We start from the raw sequence: 18,545 nt of genomic DNA, 5'->3' as shown, positions 1-18,545 counted from the left end.
GGTGACATATAACAATAATCAAAATTTAGTATTAGAATTCCTATTTAGACAGACATGCAAATAATATTTTAACTTGCACTCAAAAGTTTGCCTTCCTTTATTGAAAGGATTTGTGATGAAGAGATTCCTGCTGTTCAAGAGGTCTAGAAGCAGATAAAGCTTTTTTTGGGGTTTTGTAAGCAGAGTTTACATCAACAAATACTTAGTTAAACACAGCTAATTACAGGAGCATGCTGCAGTTGGGGATGGTTTGTTTCTCAGAGGCACTGCCTGGTTCTGTACCTTGTAGGTAGCTTTACTAAACCCTTACACTTAGGCAGAAGTGGTGCTGAAGTGTTCCTCTCAGAAGTGCTGTTGTTGTCACCTACACCTCCAGTGTAAGAGCACCCGGAGCCTCACGTGGTGACATTTGCTTTTCTGAGCCATGTCACACAGGACCAGCTCCTGAGAGCTGCTGAGCAGCCTCCCCAGCTTTGCCTTCATGGAGTATTGCATGAGGAGGTGCTGAACTGCAACCTCCTTGTCTGATCTCCTGTTTCTTACTTGGTCTGTTTGTGAAAATGTTCTTTCTGCTTTGCTTTTTTCCCCTTGACACACATACAATGTATATTTAGATCAGGACTGCATTAGACATTCATTTGGTTAAATGGTTTCTCACTCTATTCAGTCCTGCTTTGCTGCATCTGGAGCAAAATGTAATAGTCCACACAGCTTAATATTTGCTAAAAATAAATAGGAGAGGGTGGAAGGAATTTCTAATGTAGTTGAGAAAGTTTTACAACAGCTTCTTTGCACAAAAATCAGAACTTTGCATTTCCTTTTGTATTAGTGGAAATTAATTGAATCTCCTGTACCTGAGGAGGGAATAGACACACACCATTTCTCTCTTACCATTTCGGAGGAAGGTTGTATAGGAAGCTTTAAAATAGAGATTTATCACCACAGACATACCATTTATTTCAGCATAAGGTAATTGTCATTGACATAAAAAACAGCTTAAAAATTGGCATGAATTGACAATTTGGATGGCAACATCATCAGAGTAACATGTAGGGGAAGAAATGTACCCACTTGTGACTCTGTTGTAAATCAGGATGGAATCCTGTTGAGAATGAGTTTATACTCATATTGGCACTTATACTTCTTTGAGGTAGTACTTAAGTTCTCTTTCACAAAAAATAATTCTTTTAACTAACTATGTCAATTCCATACAATGGTTCAGTGGGCTAAAGTGAAATTAATATAATTTAATAATGTAAATAAAGTAAATTTAAATTAATTTAATAAGATACATTTACAATTATAATCCATTTTCATATCTTAATGTTAAAACTTGCTGAAAGTCTACCTGTTTGAAGTCAAAGTAAGCAGAACCTTCCTAATCAAGCTCACGAAAATCTGTTAGATATTCCTGAGTCAACAGAAATGAAACCTGTACTAAATTTTGCAGGATGTTAGTGGCACATGCAAATCCAAATATAAAATATTTCCTAAGAAGAATGTAATTCCTTAATGATTTACAAGGAATGGATTTAAAAAGAGCTGGTTTATCTCTATTTAACACATTTTAAAGTTAATGCAAACTGAATTTTCTACTAGCAATTGGAAATATGTAATATAATATAATCCAGAGGTTTGTTTCTCCATGTGCAAGTTTAATCATTTGTGGGAAGAAATCAGAGAGTTCTGACCTAAATCTATCTTAGAATGACAGATAAATACTAAGAGAAAACAACTGACACAAATAAGAAGATTTCTTTTACTGTGTAGCTTTAAAATAAAGTTTCCTTAAGCCAATTTTCCTTAAAATGTGAAATTCTGGATGCTGGACTTTGGAATCGAGAAAAAAGCCTCGAGTTATATAAAAAACACTATTAGGTCACTGATGACTGAAGGTGGAGGTTAAAACCAGTGATATTTATTTTGTCTCTGTCAGGTGAAGAAGCAAATCACTTTGTTAAATGCAAAAAGACAGCACTGACAGGGAAAGAAAGGTTATGTTTGAAGGCAGGAGATGTGATTCTTTTGTAGGGAGGGAGAGCAGAATGTGTGTCTCAACATTCCTAAATAGAGAAGCCAATCTTTGTGCTTACAACAGTGATCTGGAATAAGAGCTGGGTCCTGTGATCAGCTCACTTCCTGGTGCTTGGAGATGCTGTTTTGTGGTAAATGAATTGGGATTCTTTTGGGGCTTTAGTCACAGTTACACTGAGGACCTTTAACACCCCTCTGGCAGCTCACTGAGCCCGCTAGACAAATATTCCTTCTGCATGAATAATGTTATCAAAAATATTGAAGAAAACCAACTGAAAATAAAACTATCAACATCCTTTAGTTGATCCAATTATCTGTCTCTAAAAAAAGGTTTTAACACCTCCCACGCTGAACAGCAGCTTCAGTAATTTGGCCATGATAACAGTGCATAATCAAGAAACACGAGGCAGTGATACGTGGTGACACGTCCCATTTTGTGTACAGGAAGGGTTTTGTTTAAATAAATATCTTTCCTTTGTAAGTACCTTTTGGATTACTCACTATTATGTTGCTCATCTCATTAGTCTCATATAGTTACCACAGATGTTTAATTGCAGAAATTGTAAATGAGTGAATCTGGCATTCCTGAGGATGAGATAGGAGATGAGGCTTTGCATCCTTGGATTTTTTTTGATGTTTGTGGTGTATTTGAAGATAGGGAGCAAACTGTGACTAACGTGTAGAACAAAGGATTGGAAGGTTTGGTTATTTAGCTGCTACCAGTGACTAATTCACAGCAAACCTTAAGTGTCCTGTCATTATAGAATAGTGCTCTAACAAGTCCTTGTAATGATATGCTGCCATAATGCCCCAGATGATATTACAACATGATGTTTTATCAGAGAATTACATCAAAGGCCCAGCATCCAATTATGATAGGGTGGGTTGGGAAATCAAGCAGCCTGCTGTGCTGAGATGCAATGAATTGTTTTCAGCAGTGAAATGAGAACACCCTTGCACTGTGGACCTGCTGGAAGGCTACAAAGGAAGGTTTCAACTTCATGTCTGTAGGTTCTACCAATCTCAACATTTTTTCTGTGTGGAATCTGCATGAGGTCAGTGGCAGAGCTCAGGAGTAGCTCAGACCCAAGGCACTGCAGGGATCAGGAACAGGATCTGCCTGTGTTACCCCACAGAATCACGGTGTTGTTTGAATAACCATCCTTACAAAATGTGGCTCTAACCTCAGCTGCAAGGAGCCACACTCATGCCCAGGGGCCCAGCCCTGATGTCCAGGCTCATGGGAGGGAGATGGGGTGGGGTGAAGGATAAAGGACTGAGCTTGATGTTTCCACTGGATATTCACAGTACATACCCAGCTCTGTCATCACCAGCCTCAGCACTACAGCAGCAAAGAGCTATTTAAATGGAGATGGTGGCTGTTTGTACATGAAAAAGTTGTCATACATATTATGTATTTCACATAACATATCACTAATTTTAATGGGAAAGGATCACATTTTGCCTTTTATCCATTAAATCCACAGACAACCAGACAAGCAATATTCTGGGATTATTTTAGAAAGCAATTCATTATAAATAGGATAATTAATTACTAATCATTTACTAAAGCAACAAAAGAGATAATTGTATTCAATTTTATTATTCAGGTAAAATATTTTCTTTGGAAGGAAAACTAATTAGAATGTTTGAAAAAATATGGGTCACTTGGTAACACAATTAGTGTCTTCAACCAGACAGAAGATAGCAGACTGAGGTTAAACACACACTTGGTAAGAATAGTTTGATTCAAATTATCCCCATGGTAGAGCAAATTCAGAGGGACAGCGGGGATTTAGGTTTATGTTTTGTCTTCCTGGACACCATGTTCCCAATACTACTTTGAACACAAAACTTTCCTTTCACGTATTCCCAGGGGTGCACTCATTGTACATTTCTTTGGACAATCTGTGCTCCCAAAGTCATTATATAATCTTGACATAATTAGCCTTTTTGTTAAATTATTTGGAAAACGGAAATCTAGTTTATTAGTCATATGGTATTTCCCTGTTTCTCACTGCAGAGAGCCCTGATTGCTTAGGATTAACTCTTCCATTTATGCTGCTTAGAGCTGACACCTCATTTTCATGTACTCAAAGTTCAGCATAATCACAGACCTAAACGAGAATAATCTTTATTTCTAAACCCTGCTGGTATCAATAATTCAACAAGGTCACCTCCAGCCTCGGAAGCGCTGGGGCTGCAGAGGGAGCGTGGTGTGCCCGACCCGGGGCTCACCGGCTCCGCAGAGCAGCGGCAACAGCCGAGCTCATCCCGAGGGAAGCGGGCTCTGTGCCCCCAGGGCTGATCCCGAGGGATGGCCGGGCTGTGCCCCCAGGGCTGCTCCCGAGGGCTGATCCCGAGGGCTGTCCCGCAGGGCTGATCCCGAGGGCTGCTCCCGAGGGCCGGCCGCGCTCCCCTCCCGCAGGGCTGGGCAGTCCCGGGCAGCTCTGAGGGGGCTCCACGCCCGCCCGGCCCTCAGGGGACGCTCAGCCGCCAGGGGGAGCTGCTCCCGCCGCGCTCTCGAGTCCTGCGCGCGGGCTCGGCCAAGCCCCGCCTTCCCCGCTCGCCGGTTGGCGGAGGGAGCCGTCAATCCGAGCGACGCCCCGCCCTCCTGCAACCGTTCGGAGCGCGGCTTGATTGGCAACCGCGCGCCGCTGCTCTCGCGCCGCAGCCTTCCCCCGCCCTAGCTCGCCCTCTGCGGAGCGATTGGCTGACGCAGCTGTCAATCACGGATTAGCCCCGTCCCAACCACTGGAGCCACCTTCTTAGCGCGAGGCGCGGTTTGATTGGTTGTTCGAGCTGTCAATCAGCGGCGCGCCCGGCCCCGTCGCGGTCAGGTAGCCCGGAAGATGGCGGCGGCGGCGGCCGGTGGGGCTCTGTGAGAGCAGCGGCGGCGGGGCCGATGCCGCGGAGCTGGGAGGCGGCGGCTGCCGCGGGGGCTCCCCGGAATCGCTGAGAACCTCGAGCCCCTCGTTCGGCGCCGGGCCTCGGTCCGGGAGCGGGCGGCATGCGGCAGCGCGGGGGGCTCGGCGGGAGCGCCGGGCGGCGGGGGGGTCCTTCTGCTGTGGCCGCTCGCGGGGAGCGGCGAGGCGGCTCCGCTGCCGGCAGCAGGTGCAGGTGAGCGCGGCGGAGCGGGGCTGGGGGCGCGGCTCCGCGCGGGGCCCGGGAGCGGCGGCACTGCGGGTTTGCGAGCCCCGTCCCTCCCCCGTGCTGCGGGCACGGCTCCGCCGGAGCGTCGGGAAGGGCACGGCGGGCGGACGGGGCTCCCCGGCTGTAGGTCACGGCTCTGCCCGTGGCTCTGAGCGGTGTCCCGCTGGGGATCGCTCAGACCCCTGACACTGAGCTCCGGGTTTGTTCTGGCTGTGTGTTTACCGCAGCCCTTCCCGTGGTGCTGCTGCTTTTACCTGTACTGAGCTCGGCGGGGTTTTCTTTTCTCTGGTTGTGCCTGTGAATCACCGGGACTCCCGTCCCTGGGTGGAGGCTCTTCAGGGCAGACGGCGCTTCCCTGTTTTCCGGTCAGATTAGTCGGATTCCCCCCCGGCCCCCCCGGGCCGGGCTCTCTAAATAGTCATGTAGTTCACATTTCTTTCTCTCGTATGTTAGGTAACGCTGGCTTCCTTCGATTTCCCTGCTTATTTTCCTGTGTGTCTTAAAAGCACACACTAAACAATATGTCCTCACAGTCGTCGGATTGACTGATCAGGGGTTTATTAGGACTCACGGGTACCAACTGTGTCTTTGATTCATTTTTATTGTTGGCATTTCATTGGGACTTGCAAACATAACATTGTATTGAGACTGAATTTTATTAGGTTTGGGTTGGTTGCAATGTGTGCTGAGATTCCCCTCTAGCCTTGAGGAGTTGTACAGCTAAAATAGACAAGATGTTGAGGGAGGAGCAGGAGCAGAGGGGAGGGAAAGATAGAAGCACAAAGATTAGGTAATTTGGCTGCTCTTCCACATGAAGGATCAAAACTGGGAGTGGAACCCACACTTCCTTTATTTTTGGACCTGTGTCTCTTTACCAGTTTTTCCTTCCCAAAGCATTTATGAATTGTTCATAAGTCACTCCCTCCATCAGCCTGCTTTGGGGTCTTTCATAGTTTGTGTAAAAGTGAACTTCTGAAAAAGAGAAAACTGTCAGTGAAATCTTTATTTCCTTTGAAGCTCCATGATAATTTTTTCATTTATAAAATACTTGAGGTTTATCCAAATAATATTAATTTGTCATTGAGCTGACAGTAAGACAGCAGAATCAGTTCTGTATGAAGGATTTTATAATGTCTTTCCTGGGTCTTACTTTCCTTGAAATGCAGGTAATTTTTCTATTTAAAGGGAAATGCCAAATGTAAATTTTCAATTTTTTCTTAATACAGTTTTCTCTTTCCTATGAGGACTATGCATGTACCTTACAAAGATGGGGAACAAAGCATAACTTCCATGACACTGGTAAAAAGCTCTGTTCTCAAAATGAAAAGCTGATTGGATAAATTGCAGGCCAGAGTATTAAAGTGTTGTTTGGTTTTGTTTTTTAAATTCTGTAATTTAAAAGACTGAATCAGCTGTGCCAACTGCAGTACTGCTAAGAGAAATATTTATGATGCTGTGATATTGGGCTCATACAACATGAATGAGAGCCTGTAATTTTATACGGAGGTTTTGGTTATATTTAGGCCATGGTATGTATACATGGGATGTTATCTCAGGTTTAGCCAAGTGGCCAGATGCTGTCCAGGGAAACCCTGAGAACTCCAGGAAATGAAGCTGCTGCTTTCTGCTGTCTTTGCCCATGTAAGAGACAATGTATTCAGACTACTTTATTGATAGGTATTTAGTATTGAAACTTTAGGGCCTCATTAGGTGCCTTTTCCAGTTTCACTGGCATCACTTTTGCTGGGAGGGCTTCCTCCAGCCTGAAATAATGTGTGCCTGGTGGGTTTGGATGCAACAGGTTCTTAGGCTGCAACGTGTCCTGCATCATCACCTCTATGAGCAGCAGGAGCTGGGGGAAAGCTGCAAGGCCTTTGGTTTTGTTTTTTTTCCTTCCTGTGAACATCTTCCCAGTGGATGACAATGAGACTGGTTCAGCCTGAACCTTCTCTGTCATTCTGGGCAGGTTTTAAACCTGTTGGAAGACAAACCTGTGACGTTATTTTGCAGGGTTAAGAGTCGTGGGTCGTGTTTAAAAACAATTGAGCCATATTATGAATGTCTCTCTTGTGTCCCATGACAGGTTGCTTTGATTTCCACTGCTGGGGCTGGCAGGTGGTGGGGGGCTTCATTCTGGACCTTGGCAGTTCTTGCAGTTGACTGTAACAGTTGGTCTGATACATATGGATTGAAAACTTGAGAGGAATTTAATGGGCTTTTCATAGATTGATTACTAGCTAGTTTCAAAATTACTTTAGAATCCCACAGTTCTTCACCTAGCAAGAATGGTTGCTTCTTTGACATTGGAGAAACATTTTTTATGTGTGTTGCTTGTGATAGGAAAGATGGGATCCACAGAAAGGGGACGAAAGTGCCTGTAGTTATTGTAAGGAATTTTATAGAATCTTTCATGAAGTATGCCTATAAGAAATTCTCCTCTTGGGAGGAAGCTGGAATGCTGGATGATGATGATGGGCAGGTTCTAGCAAGACTAGATTAGATTCCTTGAGCAAAACTGCTCCAGTTTGTGGGAATGCAGTGGAAGTTTGCCAGACTGGGTGGCTGGGGAGCTGTCAGGTTCCAGGGCCCCAGTGGAGAGCAGTGATGCTGCTCTTCTCAAGTGTGGCTTCATAGTGCTTGCAGAGGAAGGCATGCATTGGCAAGGTGTTCTATATTTGTCTTGCATTTATATTATTTCTAAACTAATTTTATATGTTTTTTCATCCAACAATAAGGAGAGGAGGTAAAGGAAATCAAGCTTGAACTGTTTCCTTGGTAAGGTTCATAGCAATTATTATAGGAAATATGAAAAACAAGCTGTTGAAGATGCTACTGCCTAAAAATACTTTAACCAACTTAGATTAAATTTATTCTGTGAGTGGAAAAAAAGTACTGTGATAGTTCTGAGTTTAAGGAGGTAAGAGCTTTATACTGGAGGTAAGAGCTGGGGCAGTTGTGCTGGAAAGGAGTTTCAGGGCTGAAGTGTTGAAGCTGTCTTTCACCTGCAGAGGATTGGTGATTTTCCCCAGGTGCATCAGCCTGGCTTCCACTGCCCGCTGTGTGGCTGAAGGAAGGACATTTGGGCACTGCTCTCCTGCAGCAGTCTTTAGCAGCCTTTAGTGCATCACAAACTGCCATGGCTGCTTTACTGTGCTAAAGCTTTACATGTGCATTCAGGCCTCAGTTCTGACTTGGATTTCCATACTTGACCTTAATTCCACTGAGCATCTGAATCAAGTGTGTGTAATGTCAGACAAAGGGTTTTCATCATCTCTGTGCTCTGTGAAGTCTTTGCAAATACAAAGAAGAGGGACTCAAAAATACTTTTATTATCCTGTAAAACTTGAATAGGTGGCAGCATTTTAGCAGGTGTGTTTGGTTTCACACTTGTGATGATTGCACAGTCTGATCACTTGAAGTGAGGAGCTGGACTTGGTGCCTACATGATTGCTTTTTGAGAGTCCTGGCCTTGGAACTGAGTGGCCCAACTGGGTGTCAGTGGCAGGGAGTCTCTGCTGATGGACTTGGTCATGTAGGATCCAGGAGGAGATTATTAGAATTTGGTATAGAGTATCCAGAGATGTTCATCTGGAATATCTAAACATTCATGCAGCTGTACAAATCTGAAGTATCTAAATATTCAGTCAGCTGGCCTCAGGTGACAAGTTAGAACTTTGAGATGAAGCCACTTTTTTTTTGTTTTTGCATTAAGATGAGCTCTGTATTACATATATACTCCTGGGAAAATTGTTGCTTTTGGGTTGCTTTGGCTTGATGTTTTACTTGGAGTTCTCTCAGTCTGGGGCCAAATTGCAGTTGTGGCCTGTGGTTTGGTACAATGTGAAATGTCTGTGACTTGCACATAATAAGAAAAGCCATTTTCTAAGTGTATGCAAGTTAGCAGCTTGGATCACTGGAAGTTAAGAAAAGTCTTGCTTACAGTGGGGATTTTAATTGTGGTCAGTGCCTTTCATGGGGATGGTCTATCCTTCCTCCCCTTTCAAGCTGAACTTGTTTACTTGTCCCTGTATTTCTTTTTCTAGTTCTGTCCCAGGCACTTAATAATTGTAGAACTAGAAAAAATTGAAGTGGAAATTTGTCTTTTACCTTTCATTTGTGTCTGTGAGTTTGAGGTAAGAGGCCAGCTCTGACTTTGGCCTGCAGGGATGTTCCACGCAGAGCTTTGTTCACAGGCTTGGTTTGCTTTCTCTGCCTGTGGCTGTAAAGTGTCTGGACTTTGCTACAACTAAGGGAGTCCTCATTGGACGAGGTCACTTTCTGAAGCAATTTCTCATGTCTTGAATGCTTGGGTGCATTTAATAATTCCCCAGGTATCATTGCAGCATGTTAAGATAGCACTGATCAGTGTTCTGTTGGCACAGAATCAGGCGCTGGGCATTGCTTTGAAAGAACCCATTGCTGGGAGCTGGTCGTGCCCCTGCATAAAAAAATAAATAAAAAAAAGAATTTGTGAGATCTGACATTCTGGATAGGTAAATATGATTGGGAGTAATTTTCTGGCTGCCTGCTGCAGCCTGGTTTCAGTCACTGTTCACACACGGTTTATCTGCGTGGGATAAAGGGACCTCAGGCAGTGCAGTGCCAGAGCTGCAAAAATCCCAGTGCTGTTTCAGTACCAGCACTGCAGTTCTGCAGCAGAAGGACAGCACATGGAGTACTGGAGTCTTCCTTTGGGTTTTTTTGGGTCTGCCTTTCTGTTTGGTCTGGGCACATAGTGTCTGGAGCTTGATACAGTTCTGGATACAATTTGCAAAAGCTTCAGTGCTTTTGTTGCTCTGTATGAGCTCTTTGTTTTCATTGTACTGCTGTTATGAAAGGTCTTGAGCAACGTCTAGATACAAGAAACATTTTGTCAACTTTTATAAGCAGAAATGTACAAAATGTGTCAGGCTAGTCCTGCGTGTGTGCTTTAAGTGCTGTCTGTAGCAAGGTGTTGTGCCATATATAGCTTAGGCAAGGTAGTGGTGGGAAGCACATTGTCAGTGAATTTCTTCTGAGTGATTTTCGGTGTGAAATGCTGTACAAAGTAACACCTTGTCCAACAATGCTGCACTTACAAAAGTTTCCTTCCTGATAAGAAAACATCACTGTAGTGACTTAACAGTGACATGACTCTTTTGGGACTACCACTGCAGCGTGGTATGAAAGATGTGTAGAAAATAGTAACAGTAGATTTTTTTTAGTGCTGACTTTTAAGCTTTCAGCCTGTAGACCAGATCCAGGTCTCCAAAATCAGTCACTTTCTCGATGGCCTGTTCTGCCCAGGGATCCTTTAGCTATGAATAGGGATGAGAAATAGATCTAATAAGCTCTTTTTACAAAATGCTGCTGCTTCCTTTCTCTCCTGCATTTCTTAACTCAGCTGTGCATTGGAGTTGGAAAGGCATCTACTATAAAAAACAAGATTCTGGAAAATCCCATCACATTCAAGTTGCATTTATGGATTTCTTTCCTGTGAACTGACATTAGTCTCTTCAAAGGCATTGTATCTTAATGGCTTGTGTTGCTATCAAATAGTAGGAGAAAGAGATACTGTTCTTTTGGTTTCCATGCTGCAGGTGATGCTTTTCTAGTGGTTGGAGGAGCCGTGATGTGTGATCATCTCATGCTATTTTGAATTATTGTGGTCTGTCCTATGTTAAAAAAAAGCAAACTGCAACTCCTGTGCCTCATTGTTGGAGAAATGGTATAGCAGATGAAAAAAAAATGTACTTGAGCAGGAATTAATTGTCAAAACTGACATCTAGCAGTACAGAATAAAGTATGCTCAGCAGAATTTTGTGAGTGTGTGTACATATATGCACATACATGGAATTAAGCGTGAGTGATACATTTGCAAGATGATAATGCTACCCAGATTTTCCAGAAACACTGCCATGAAGGCATAAGGCACATAATTATTTAACATGGATATTTTTTGCCTTGTCTTAAGATGCCTTTGTGCAAACATGAGATTCTAGCACTGAAACTTCAAACAGATCTCACTCTGTAAACACTTGAAGTACCAGCCTATATTTAGTCCTTATTAAAATTGAGCAGTATGCTGTTATGTGAGTAATTCTCTGACATTACTGGGAAGACTTGTAGGATAATAGAATAAGGTCAGTAATGTAAAACTAATCCCAGCTCAGAGTTTTGCTGGTTACTAACTGTTCAGGCAATATGCAGGCCAGGACAAGTGCTCAGAAGCAGGAGGAGCAGAGCAGAGCTGTTCTGAGGTGCTGTGCTCCAGGAGAGTCCAGCATTGCCCTGGGTATCCTTGCCTCAGGATATGTAACATGTGCTCCCCTAACACACTGAGTGGATTTAAGCACATGGAGAAGAAACTCATTTGAAGCACATTGTAAAATATTTAGGAGGAACGTGGGATAAAGTAGTTTGAAAAAAATATTGGCTTGTACTGCAGGATAGCTTCCTGTTCTTTTAAAGGACAAATGGGAGGACAGAAATAATTTGCCAAGAATTGTTGATGTAGAATTGCACATCCAGTTGTGATATGAAGTAGTTAAGATTTCTTCTTGAAAATATTGTAACTTATTGCATAGCACAGTGATATTTCAGGGTCATGTGTCCACAAAACACACATTTAACTGTGCAACTGGCTTTTGACACTGTAGAAATATATCCAGAACTCAAGATGGGTTGGAGGAGTGTCAGAGGCGTTTTTATTGTTTCATGGGGAACACTCTGTAAGAAATGGCCATGTTACTGTCTTTGTTACTCTTTTTTTCTGATGGTTAATTGTTGTAAAGAAGAAAAGCTGTTGGCTTTTCACAAGAATTGTCTCTGCATGTGCCTTGGCCTGCCCCATGAGGCACCTAATGGAGTTCTAGGGTAAGGCAGGGATTGTAATGGACAAGTCGAACAGAGGGATGAAATGTCTCAATTTCTGTCTAGAGGAATATAGGAACAGACTTGTATTTGACTTTTGATTATTTTTTTCCCCACACTACTGTTGAAGCCTTGTCATTTTACTTGTATCTTTCCAAGTGCCAGACTTTGATTTAGGCCATGTGGCACAATTCAGGTTTAGCCAGGAAATCGTTTTATTGACAAGCTGTTAGTTACGGCTTCTTGTTTTCAGAAGGAGGAAGTACAACTGTGCACCAGTAACTTGGATAGCTGTAGCTTGAAGTCCCTAAGAGTCTTGAGACTTTCTAGATATGTTCTCAAGAAAAAAGTCCCTTTTTTCTTGAGAATGTATCTAGAAAGTATGATTTTCCATAGAAGGAAAAATAAAATCAGGTGATAAAGTGCTTTTGCAAAAGGGTACATAATAGTGAAGGTTACTTTTGTTAGTAAAAATATTATACATTTGCATTATCCAGTGTAAGGGTAGCAATAATGTCATGAGAAGACAGACTTTTAAAACAACTCTTCAGTTAATAATATTTTCAACACTTTGTTCTAGGTATTGTTTTAAGATAGTAAACATTTGTGCTTTAGTTGACTGTCTTAAGAATCTGAATGCTGAAAATTTCAGTTGTAGAGTGAGAAATGTTAAAGTTCTTTTAGCAGCGTTATGTGTCTGTTCTTAGGGATTTGCTCAATGAAGGAACATTTCCAGTCTCTGCTTGAAATATTTTGGGCATTTGGAACCATTTTAGGTTTCACTAAGGTGCTGCCATTGTGTTGAGGACAGCAAGTCAGTGGAAGTCTCTGAGATCTTGGGAATATTTCTTCCTGTAGTACTGGTACTGTACTGGTAATGGCCATTCAAAGCAAAGGCTGATTGGAACTTGGAGTGTCTCTCTCACACTAAAATTCTCTTCCTTTTGTTTTCAAAAGAATGTCTGAAATGCAAATAACACTCCTTCAAGACTTCTGTTTGCATGTGTCGTACCTCAGTTGAAGGCTGGTGATTTGAATGCCCTTCTGATGTAGTGATACAGCATTGCACAACTAAATAATGGTGCTGCACCCATTTCTTCTGGAACTTAATCTTGAAAATGATGCTTTTTTTTGGCTCAGTTGTTAAATGGAGCATAGCAGGAAGAAATTGAGATTACAGGAACGTGGTAAAGAATGGAATGTGCTTGAGTTTGGTTGGGGTTTTTTTGTTGTGAAATGGAGGAGTTGCAGTGTCTGTTGTGCTTTATCTTGTCATACAAATCAGGCATTACACAATAGATGTGTCTAAAATAATTTTGAATAGAGGTTTGGCTCTGTATTCTGCCTGCTACCTGCAGGCCATCTGAATTTATAGGCCTGGTTCTGTCTGTATGGTTTTGTGCTTATTAGTAGCAAACCTCTGAAGACTTCAGGGAGTAAATAAATGCAGGAGAAACTCTTTATGAGGGAAAGATAATGATCTGAATCTGACTTGTGGAGAACTGGGTAGGAGTCGATAGCACTTTCCCACTTAATTGCTGGCATAGAAGAGAATGACAGCATTATTTAGGAAAGTTGGGATAGCTTTTAAAATCACATTTGTCAAAACCACTATAAATTAGGGTGATATTACACTTTTAAATGTGGTTGCTTTAATATTCGTTAAAAGCAGAGTAAGTAAACTGACAAAGTTTATGAAAGATGCCTTGGGTTTAGCTAGGGAACAAAATTAGATTTGGTCATTCATTAGTATTTTAAAGACTGTGCTGTTCTGACTTGGTGTCATAAAGTAGCATCTGAGTTCATGATCATATAATTTGAGTGTGTCCAAGAGACAGTTTAAGTGACTGCTGTCATGCTAGATTTGTGCTGGAAATAGTTATAGCTATTAGTGCCAGTTATATAGCTGCTCTTGAAAGGAAATGGGCTCTTGCTTATGCAGTGGGACTGTTGTTGCATAGCAACTACTGTGCTGAAAGCTTCAAATCAGATGCTCCCTGGAAGTTCACTGTGCCCCAATAATGCTGAATTTACCTGTGCCTTACGCTGCCTTTATCGCGGTAGTGAACGCCTTTTCTGAGTGCGCTCGCTCGTGTCTGGAATATTCATTTACTTTTCTTTCTCCCTGTGCTTAAAACTGTGTGGAATCATGCATTTTTTAGCCCAGCTTCATGAAGGTGGAGACCTTAATAATGTGATTACTCACATTGAACCAAAATCAAGAGTTCAAGCATCCTGGCCTTTCAGACTCTGTAGGAGAGAGGCAAGCCCAGCATCCCTCGTGTGGGCAGCTACACCTGCTCCTGTGTTGGCCTGAGTGGAGGCTGTTGCTTGACAAGTGAACATAGATGGAATATTTGGCTAGTTGGCATGCTCATTACTAGTAATTAATGACACCAAAGGATGCCACAGGTAGATGACATGAGGGTATTTGAGTATTGTGGGCAGACTGGGAAATGAGATAGAGAAGGGGAACAGTCATAGTGAAACAAGGACTTGTTTTATTAGATTTTGCATTTGGTGGTTGGAGAACTGTATTAAGAAGAATGGAGATTTAAAAGAAACTTAGGAAGGTATAGGGAATCCTGGCCTATAGAAGTTGCTTTGAAATATGCTTTGTATGAAAATAACATTTTGCAGCCCTTGAAACATTGTAATAAATAGTGACGGGAGTGTTCTCAGGTCTGTACTTGATCCTGAGAATGCCAGCACAGTTCATCATCGTTGTTTCCTCAGTGAGCCAGTTCCTGCACTTGCCTGTGTACAGCCTTTGACTTCATGTGCTCTGCTCAAATTTAGGCTTTAGTGAAGAACTTGCTTAGGAAATGGCATCTTCAGAGGTGCTGAGGAATCTGCTTCAGTAGCTGCTAATTAAATATCTGCCTCAGCCAGGGCTTTGGCTTGTTTATGATACAATGCACTTCTAAAAAGTGGGTAAATAACGTAGATGTATTTAATCCTGTGTAGCCTTGAAGGAATACCTGGTTTTCTGTGTTGATTTAGGACCATCTGGGTGCCATTTTGGGATGGAACATGCTAGCACAGAGCTTTGTAAAGCATTATGTTGTGTTCACCTTGCAGTAACACAGAGTGATGCAGCTGCCCTTCATCTCCTGCTCATTTTAATACTGATACAATCCAGGCCTCTTCCTCTGGCCTAAGTGGTTTGGGTATACCAAAGCAAACTAGTCTAGGCTGTTTGTATTAGCTGACAGGAAATTTTCTCCTGTTGGCATGTTAGAAAGAGTATTTTTTTAATGTTGGGTGGTTCCTTTCCTAAAGAACAGATTCTGACTTCTGGGTAGATATTAAATGCCTTAGGTTGTTACTGCTTAGGGTTACAGTAAATATGGCAGGGTTTTAAACTGATATGTTAAGTAAATCTATTAACTTCTCCAGAATGCATGATACTAAGAATCTTAACTTCTGCAATAGTTATGAAATAGAGTGTTTATTGGAATTTATCCAGGTTTATATTAAAATTATTTCAGTTTACAATGTTTTTTAACAGGTTTTTTAATTTAGGAAAGTTCTTGTGTGATGACTTTATAAAATGGTCCTCTGCATTAATTAGAATGGATTTCTTGCTGGTTGCTTTTTTCAGTCAGGACCATAAAATAAATGTCATTGCTTCATACTTCCACAATTTACAAACAAAAGGGTATATTAAAAATCTTCTAGTTCCAAGTCATTTTACTAAGCTCCAGTGAATTAATCATTGGATGGAAATAGTTGAAAAATGCAAATGAGGTTATACTGCAGCAGATTTTCAGCACTTTGTCACAAAGACCAGTTCCAATACTTAATCAGTAACTTCTGTCACTGAATATGTATTCATGCAAGCTATTACAATAGCTTCACTTACAATAAATTTTAACCCAGTTACAGGTTGCCATTATTTAATACTTAAATTTACATTAATTTTTTTAAAACCCCTGCAAATTAAAAATATTACTTATTAATTACTATGTAAGAAACTTCAAAGTTTATCCAAACAAAGATGGGTTCTGTATTTCTTAGTAAGTGGCTCTTACTTGTGTGAGTCATCTGGAATGCTGTTCTGTAACTGTTGCTGCAACTTGCCCAGGATAATTGGCATTTTTCTTGTATTAAAGCTTCTGTTCACAATTTTCTATGTGAAAATTGCCTTGTGCTTTTGGAAGTTTAGATGACTTCCATCTTAACAGACCATTAATGATTAGCTGCCTTTTCAAAGGTGATCTTTGCTTTAAAAAAAAAAAATCATTACTTTCTCCAGTTAATTGCTGCTCGTTCACACAGTTTCATTTCCAGGAAATTATGAAAGGTTTTGAAGGTTAGGAAGTAACATAATGATGAGCAGCAATATTTCTGTGTTCTTTCCAGGACACTTAAAAGAGATGGTTACCTTATGGAGACCAGTGAAACTTGCATGAAAGGCTTAGACTTTAGGCTTGATAAATGTGTTATTTCTTTCACAGAAGGAATTCCAGAAAAAATACCTTTTTCATATGAAGTGTCTGAATACATATGCAGTGTATCTAACATGTACAATAAATGCAGCTTGTGATTGATAGTGCTCATTATGTCTCACTTTGAGTTAAATAAATGTCTCACTTAATTGTGCATAAGATCGTCAGGAGCTTGAATCCTGCTAGCTGGATTTGCCATGATAACTTGTGGGGTCAGAAGTGGAGATCCTGAGTTAGAGCGAGCATCACAATGTTTATGTAAATACCAAAATAAAGTTGTGGTTGTGCTGCTGTAGCTGGGGTAGTGCAGGGCTGGGGGTTTGTGGGTAGAGGGACCATCATGACCAGCAGATGCACTTGGAGCAGATGAACTTCTGGGGGCACAAACCCCCGACCAGGTCTTGAAAACAAACAGTAGAATGGAGGGAAGTAAAGCAAACTCTGAAGAGCTGCTTCAGGTTTTGGTAGAGGCTGGTTAGAAAGGCCACCTGGAAGGTGACATGGTGTTTGGAGCAGGAGGCTCTGGTGAGAAGGGAATTGTCCCCTCAGTTTCTGTGGGGAGCAAGAAGTCGCTGTAAAATTCATGTTAGCCAAAAGGGATTTTAGAGTGCAGCAGAAACACAAAATAAAGTTTGATAATGTTTTTTAGTGTTTTATACACTTGGCAGTTGAGGTGCTGTACAGCCTGCTCTCAAGGAGCTGAAGTGCTCAAATAGCAGGAATGCTTTCTGTGGGTAATGGCAGCGCTGTGGTGCCCGAGGTCAGCGTGCAGGGAGTGGCTTGGGCAGCTTTGCCAATGCATGAAGCATTTGAGGGGGTTCAGGAGTCCTGATCTTCTGCTGGGAGGAGTATATTGTCATTGTGGTGATGTGTTCCTGGGTGTTTGTCAGGGAAAATCTGCATCTGTTCACTAGATAGTCTGAGGTGAGTTGACTTCTTGTTTCAGTGGAATTGTTGGTGAAGGTGAGGAAGTTGTTTGGAAATCAAGTGTGATGGGTTTGGAAAAAATGTCAGAAAAATAATTCTGATTTGTACTACCTGGTAATGTAATTTTTGTTGGTGGTGTTTTTTCATCTTCTTTTGTAGTAAAGCTACCTTTTGTTATTTGGTTTCGATTAGAAGTTTAAAAGGAATTCCTTAAATTTTATCTACGGCTGTATTACTTGTGTGTGCTCTTACAGTAATTTAGCTAATTAATGACTTCACAGAATGTTTATATTTGCAGTTCAGGTAATTTTTCAGTCTCCTAAGTAAGGCTACTGAACATCTGGAGGAAGTAAATACAAATCAGCTGTTATCTTCCTTTTTTTTCTTGTTGATGCTTAGAAATGGAAAAATATCCATTGTGTTACATAGAAGACTTGATTTAAATGAATATAAATTGTTATTGAGAGCCCTCTTCAGAGATACTTTGTTCTGTTTGGAATTATGACTAAAAGCTGGTGAGTGGCCTCACCTTGTTGTTGATCTGTTTGAACAATGCTCAATATCTGCAGAGAAGAATTCCCAGTCCCTAATGAGGTTAGAATGCCGAAGCCATTGTGGAAACTAGAAACAGAATCACTTGTTTGAAAACCTTCCATTTTTGCTAACTTTTATTTGTTGTATTGATAATCCTAATTGTGCAGAAAATGTGACCTTCTGGAAGTGTTCTGACACACTTCAAAGCAGGAGCCTTCCATTTTTGCTAACTTTTATTTGTTATATTGATAATCCTCCTAATTGTGCAGAAAATGTGACCTTCTGGAAGTGTTCTGACACACTTCAAAGCAGGATTTTCATTATGTCAATTTAATCTTTACATGTAATTAAGTAAATATTCTGTAAGTGTTCAGTGGAACATGATGAGAAGCTTTTTCTGAAATTCTTTCAATTTTTGCAGTTTAAGGTTTAAGAGGTAGGTGGACAAGTTTGTGTCCCTTGATAAGTGATCAACAACTGCTTTTCTTCTTTTTGAGGCTTCATTTACACCATGTCCTGTTGCCAGACGTTCCCATTGATACTCAAATGGTCTCATAAAATCCAGTCAGTCCAGGTCACCTGACATTGTTAAAC

At 41.5% G+C, this 18,545-nt stretch overlaps 1 protein-coding gene across 1 annotated transcript in view; it reads left to right on the top strand.

The window, feature by feature from the left end:
• Window positions 1–5,045: 5,045 nt before the first annotated feature.
• The window catches only part of LMTK2 (lemur tyrosine kinase 2), a gene marked incomplete at its 5' end in the record, with an annotated part of 41,754 nt that continues 28,254 nt past the window's right edge, over window positions 5,046–18,545 (top strand). The window contains one exon of the mRNA XM_039731860.1: window positions 5,046–5,154. Within this exon, the coding sequence (XP_039587794.1) occupies window positions 5,046–5,154 (109 nt within the window). The remainder of the gene's footprint in view (window positions 5,155–18,545) is intronic.

Source organism: Passer montanus, unplaced genomic scaffold (assembly GCF_014805655.1).
Source record: "Passer montanus isolate IOZ18808 unplaced genomic scaffold, ASM1480565v1 scaffold8, whole genome shotgun sequence".
NCBI lineage: Eukaryota > Metazoa > Chordata > Aves > Passeriformes > Passeridae > Passer > Passer montanus.
This window is presented reverse-complemented; position numbering and strand designations above follow the sequence as displayed.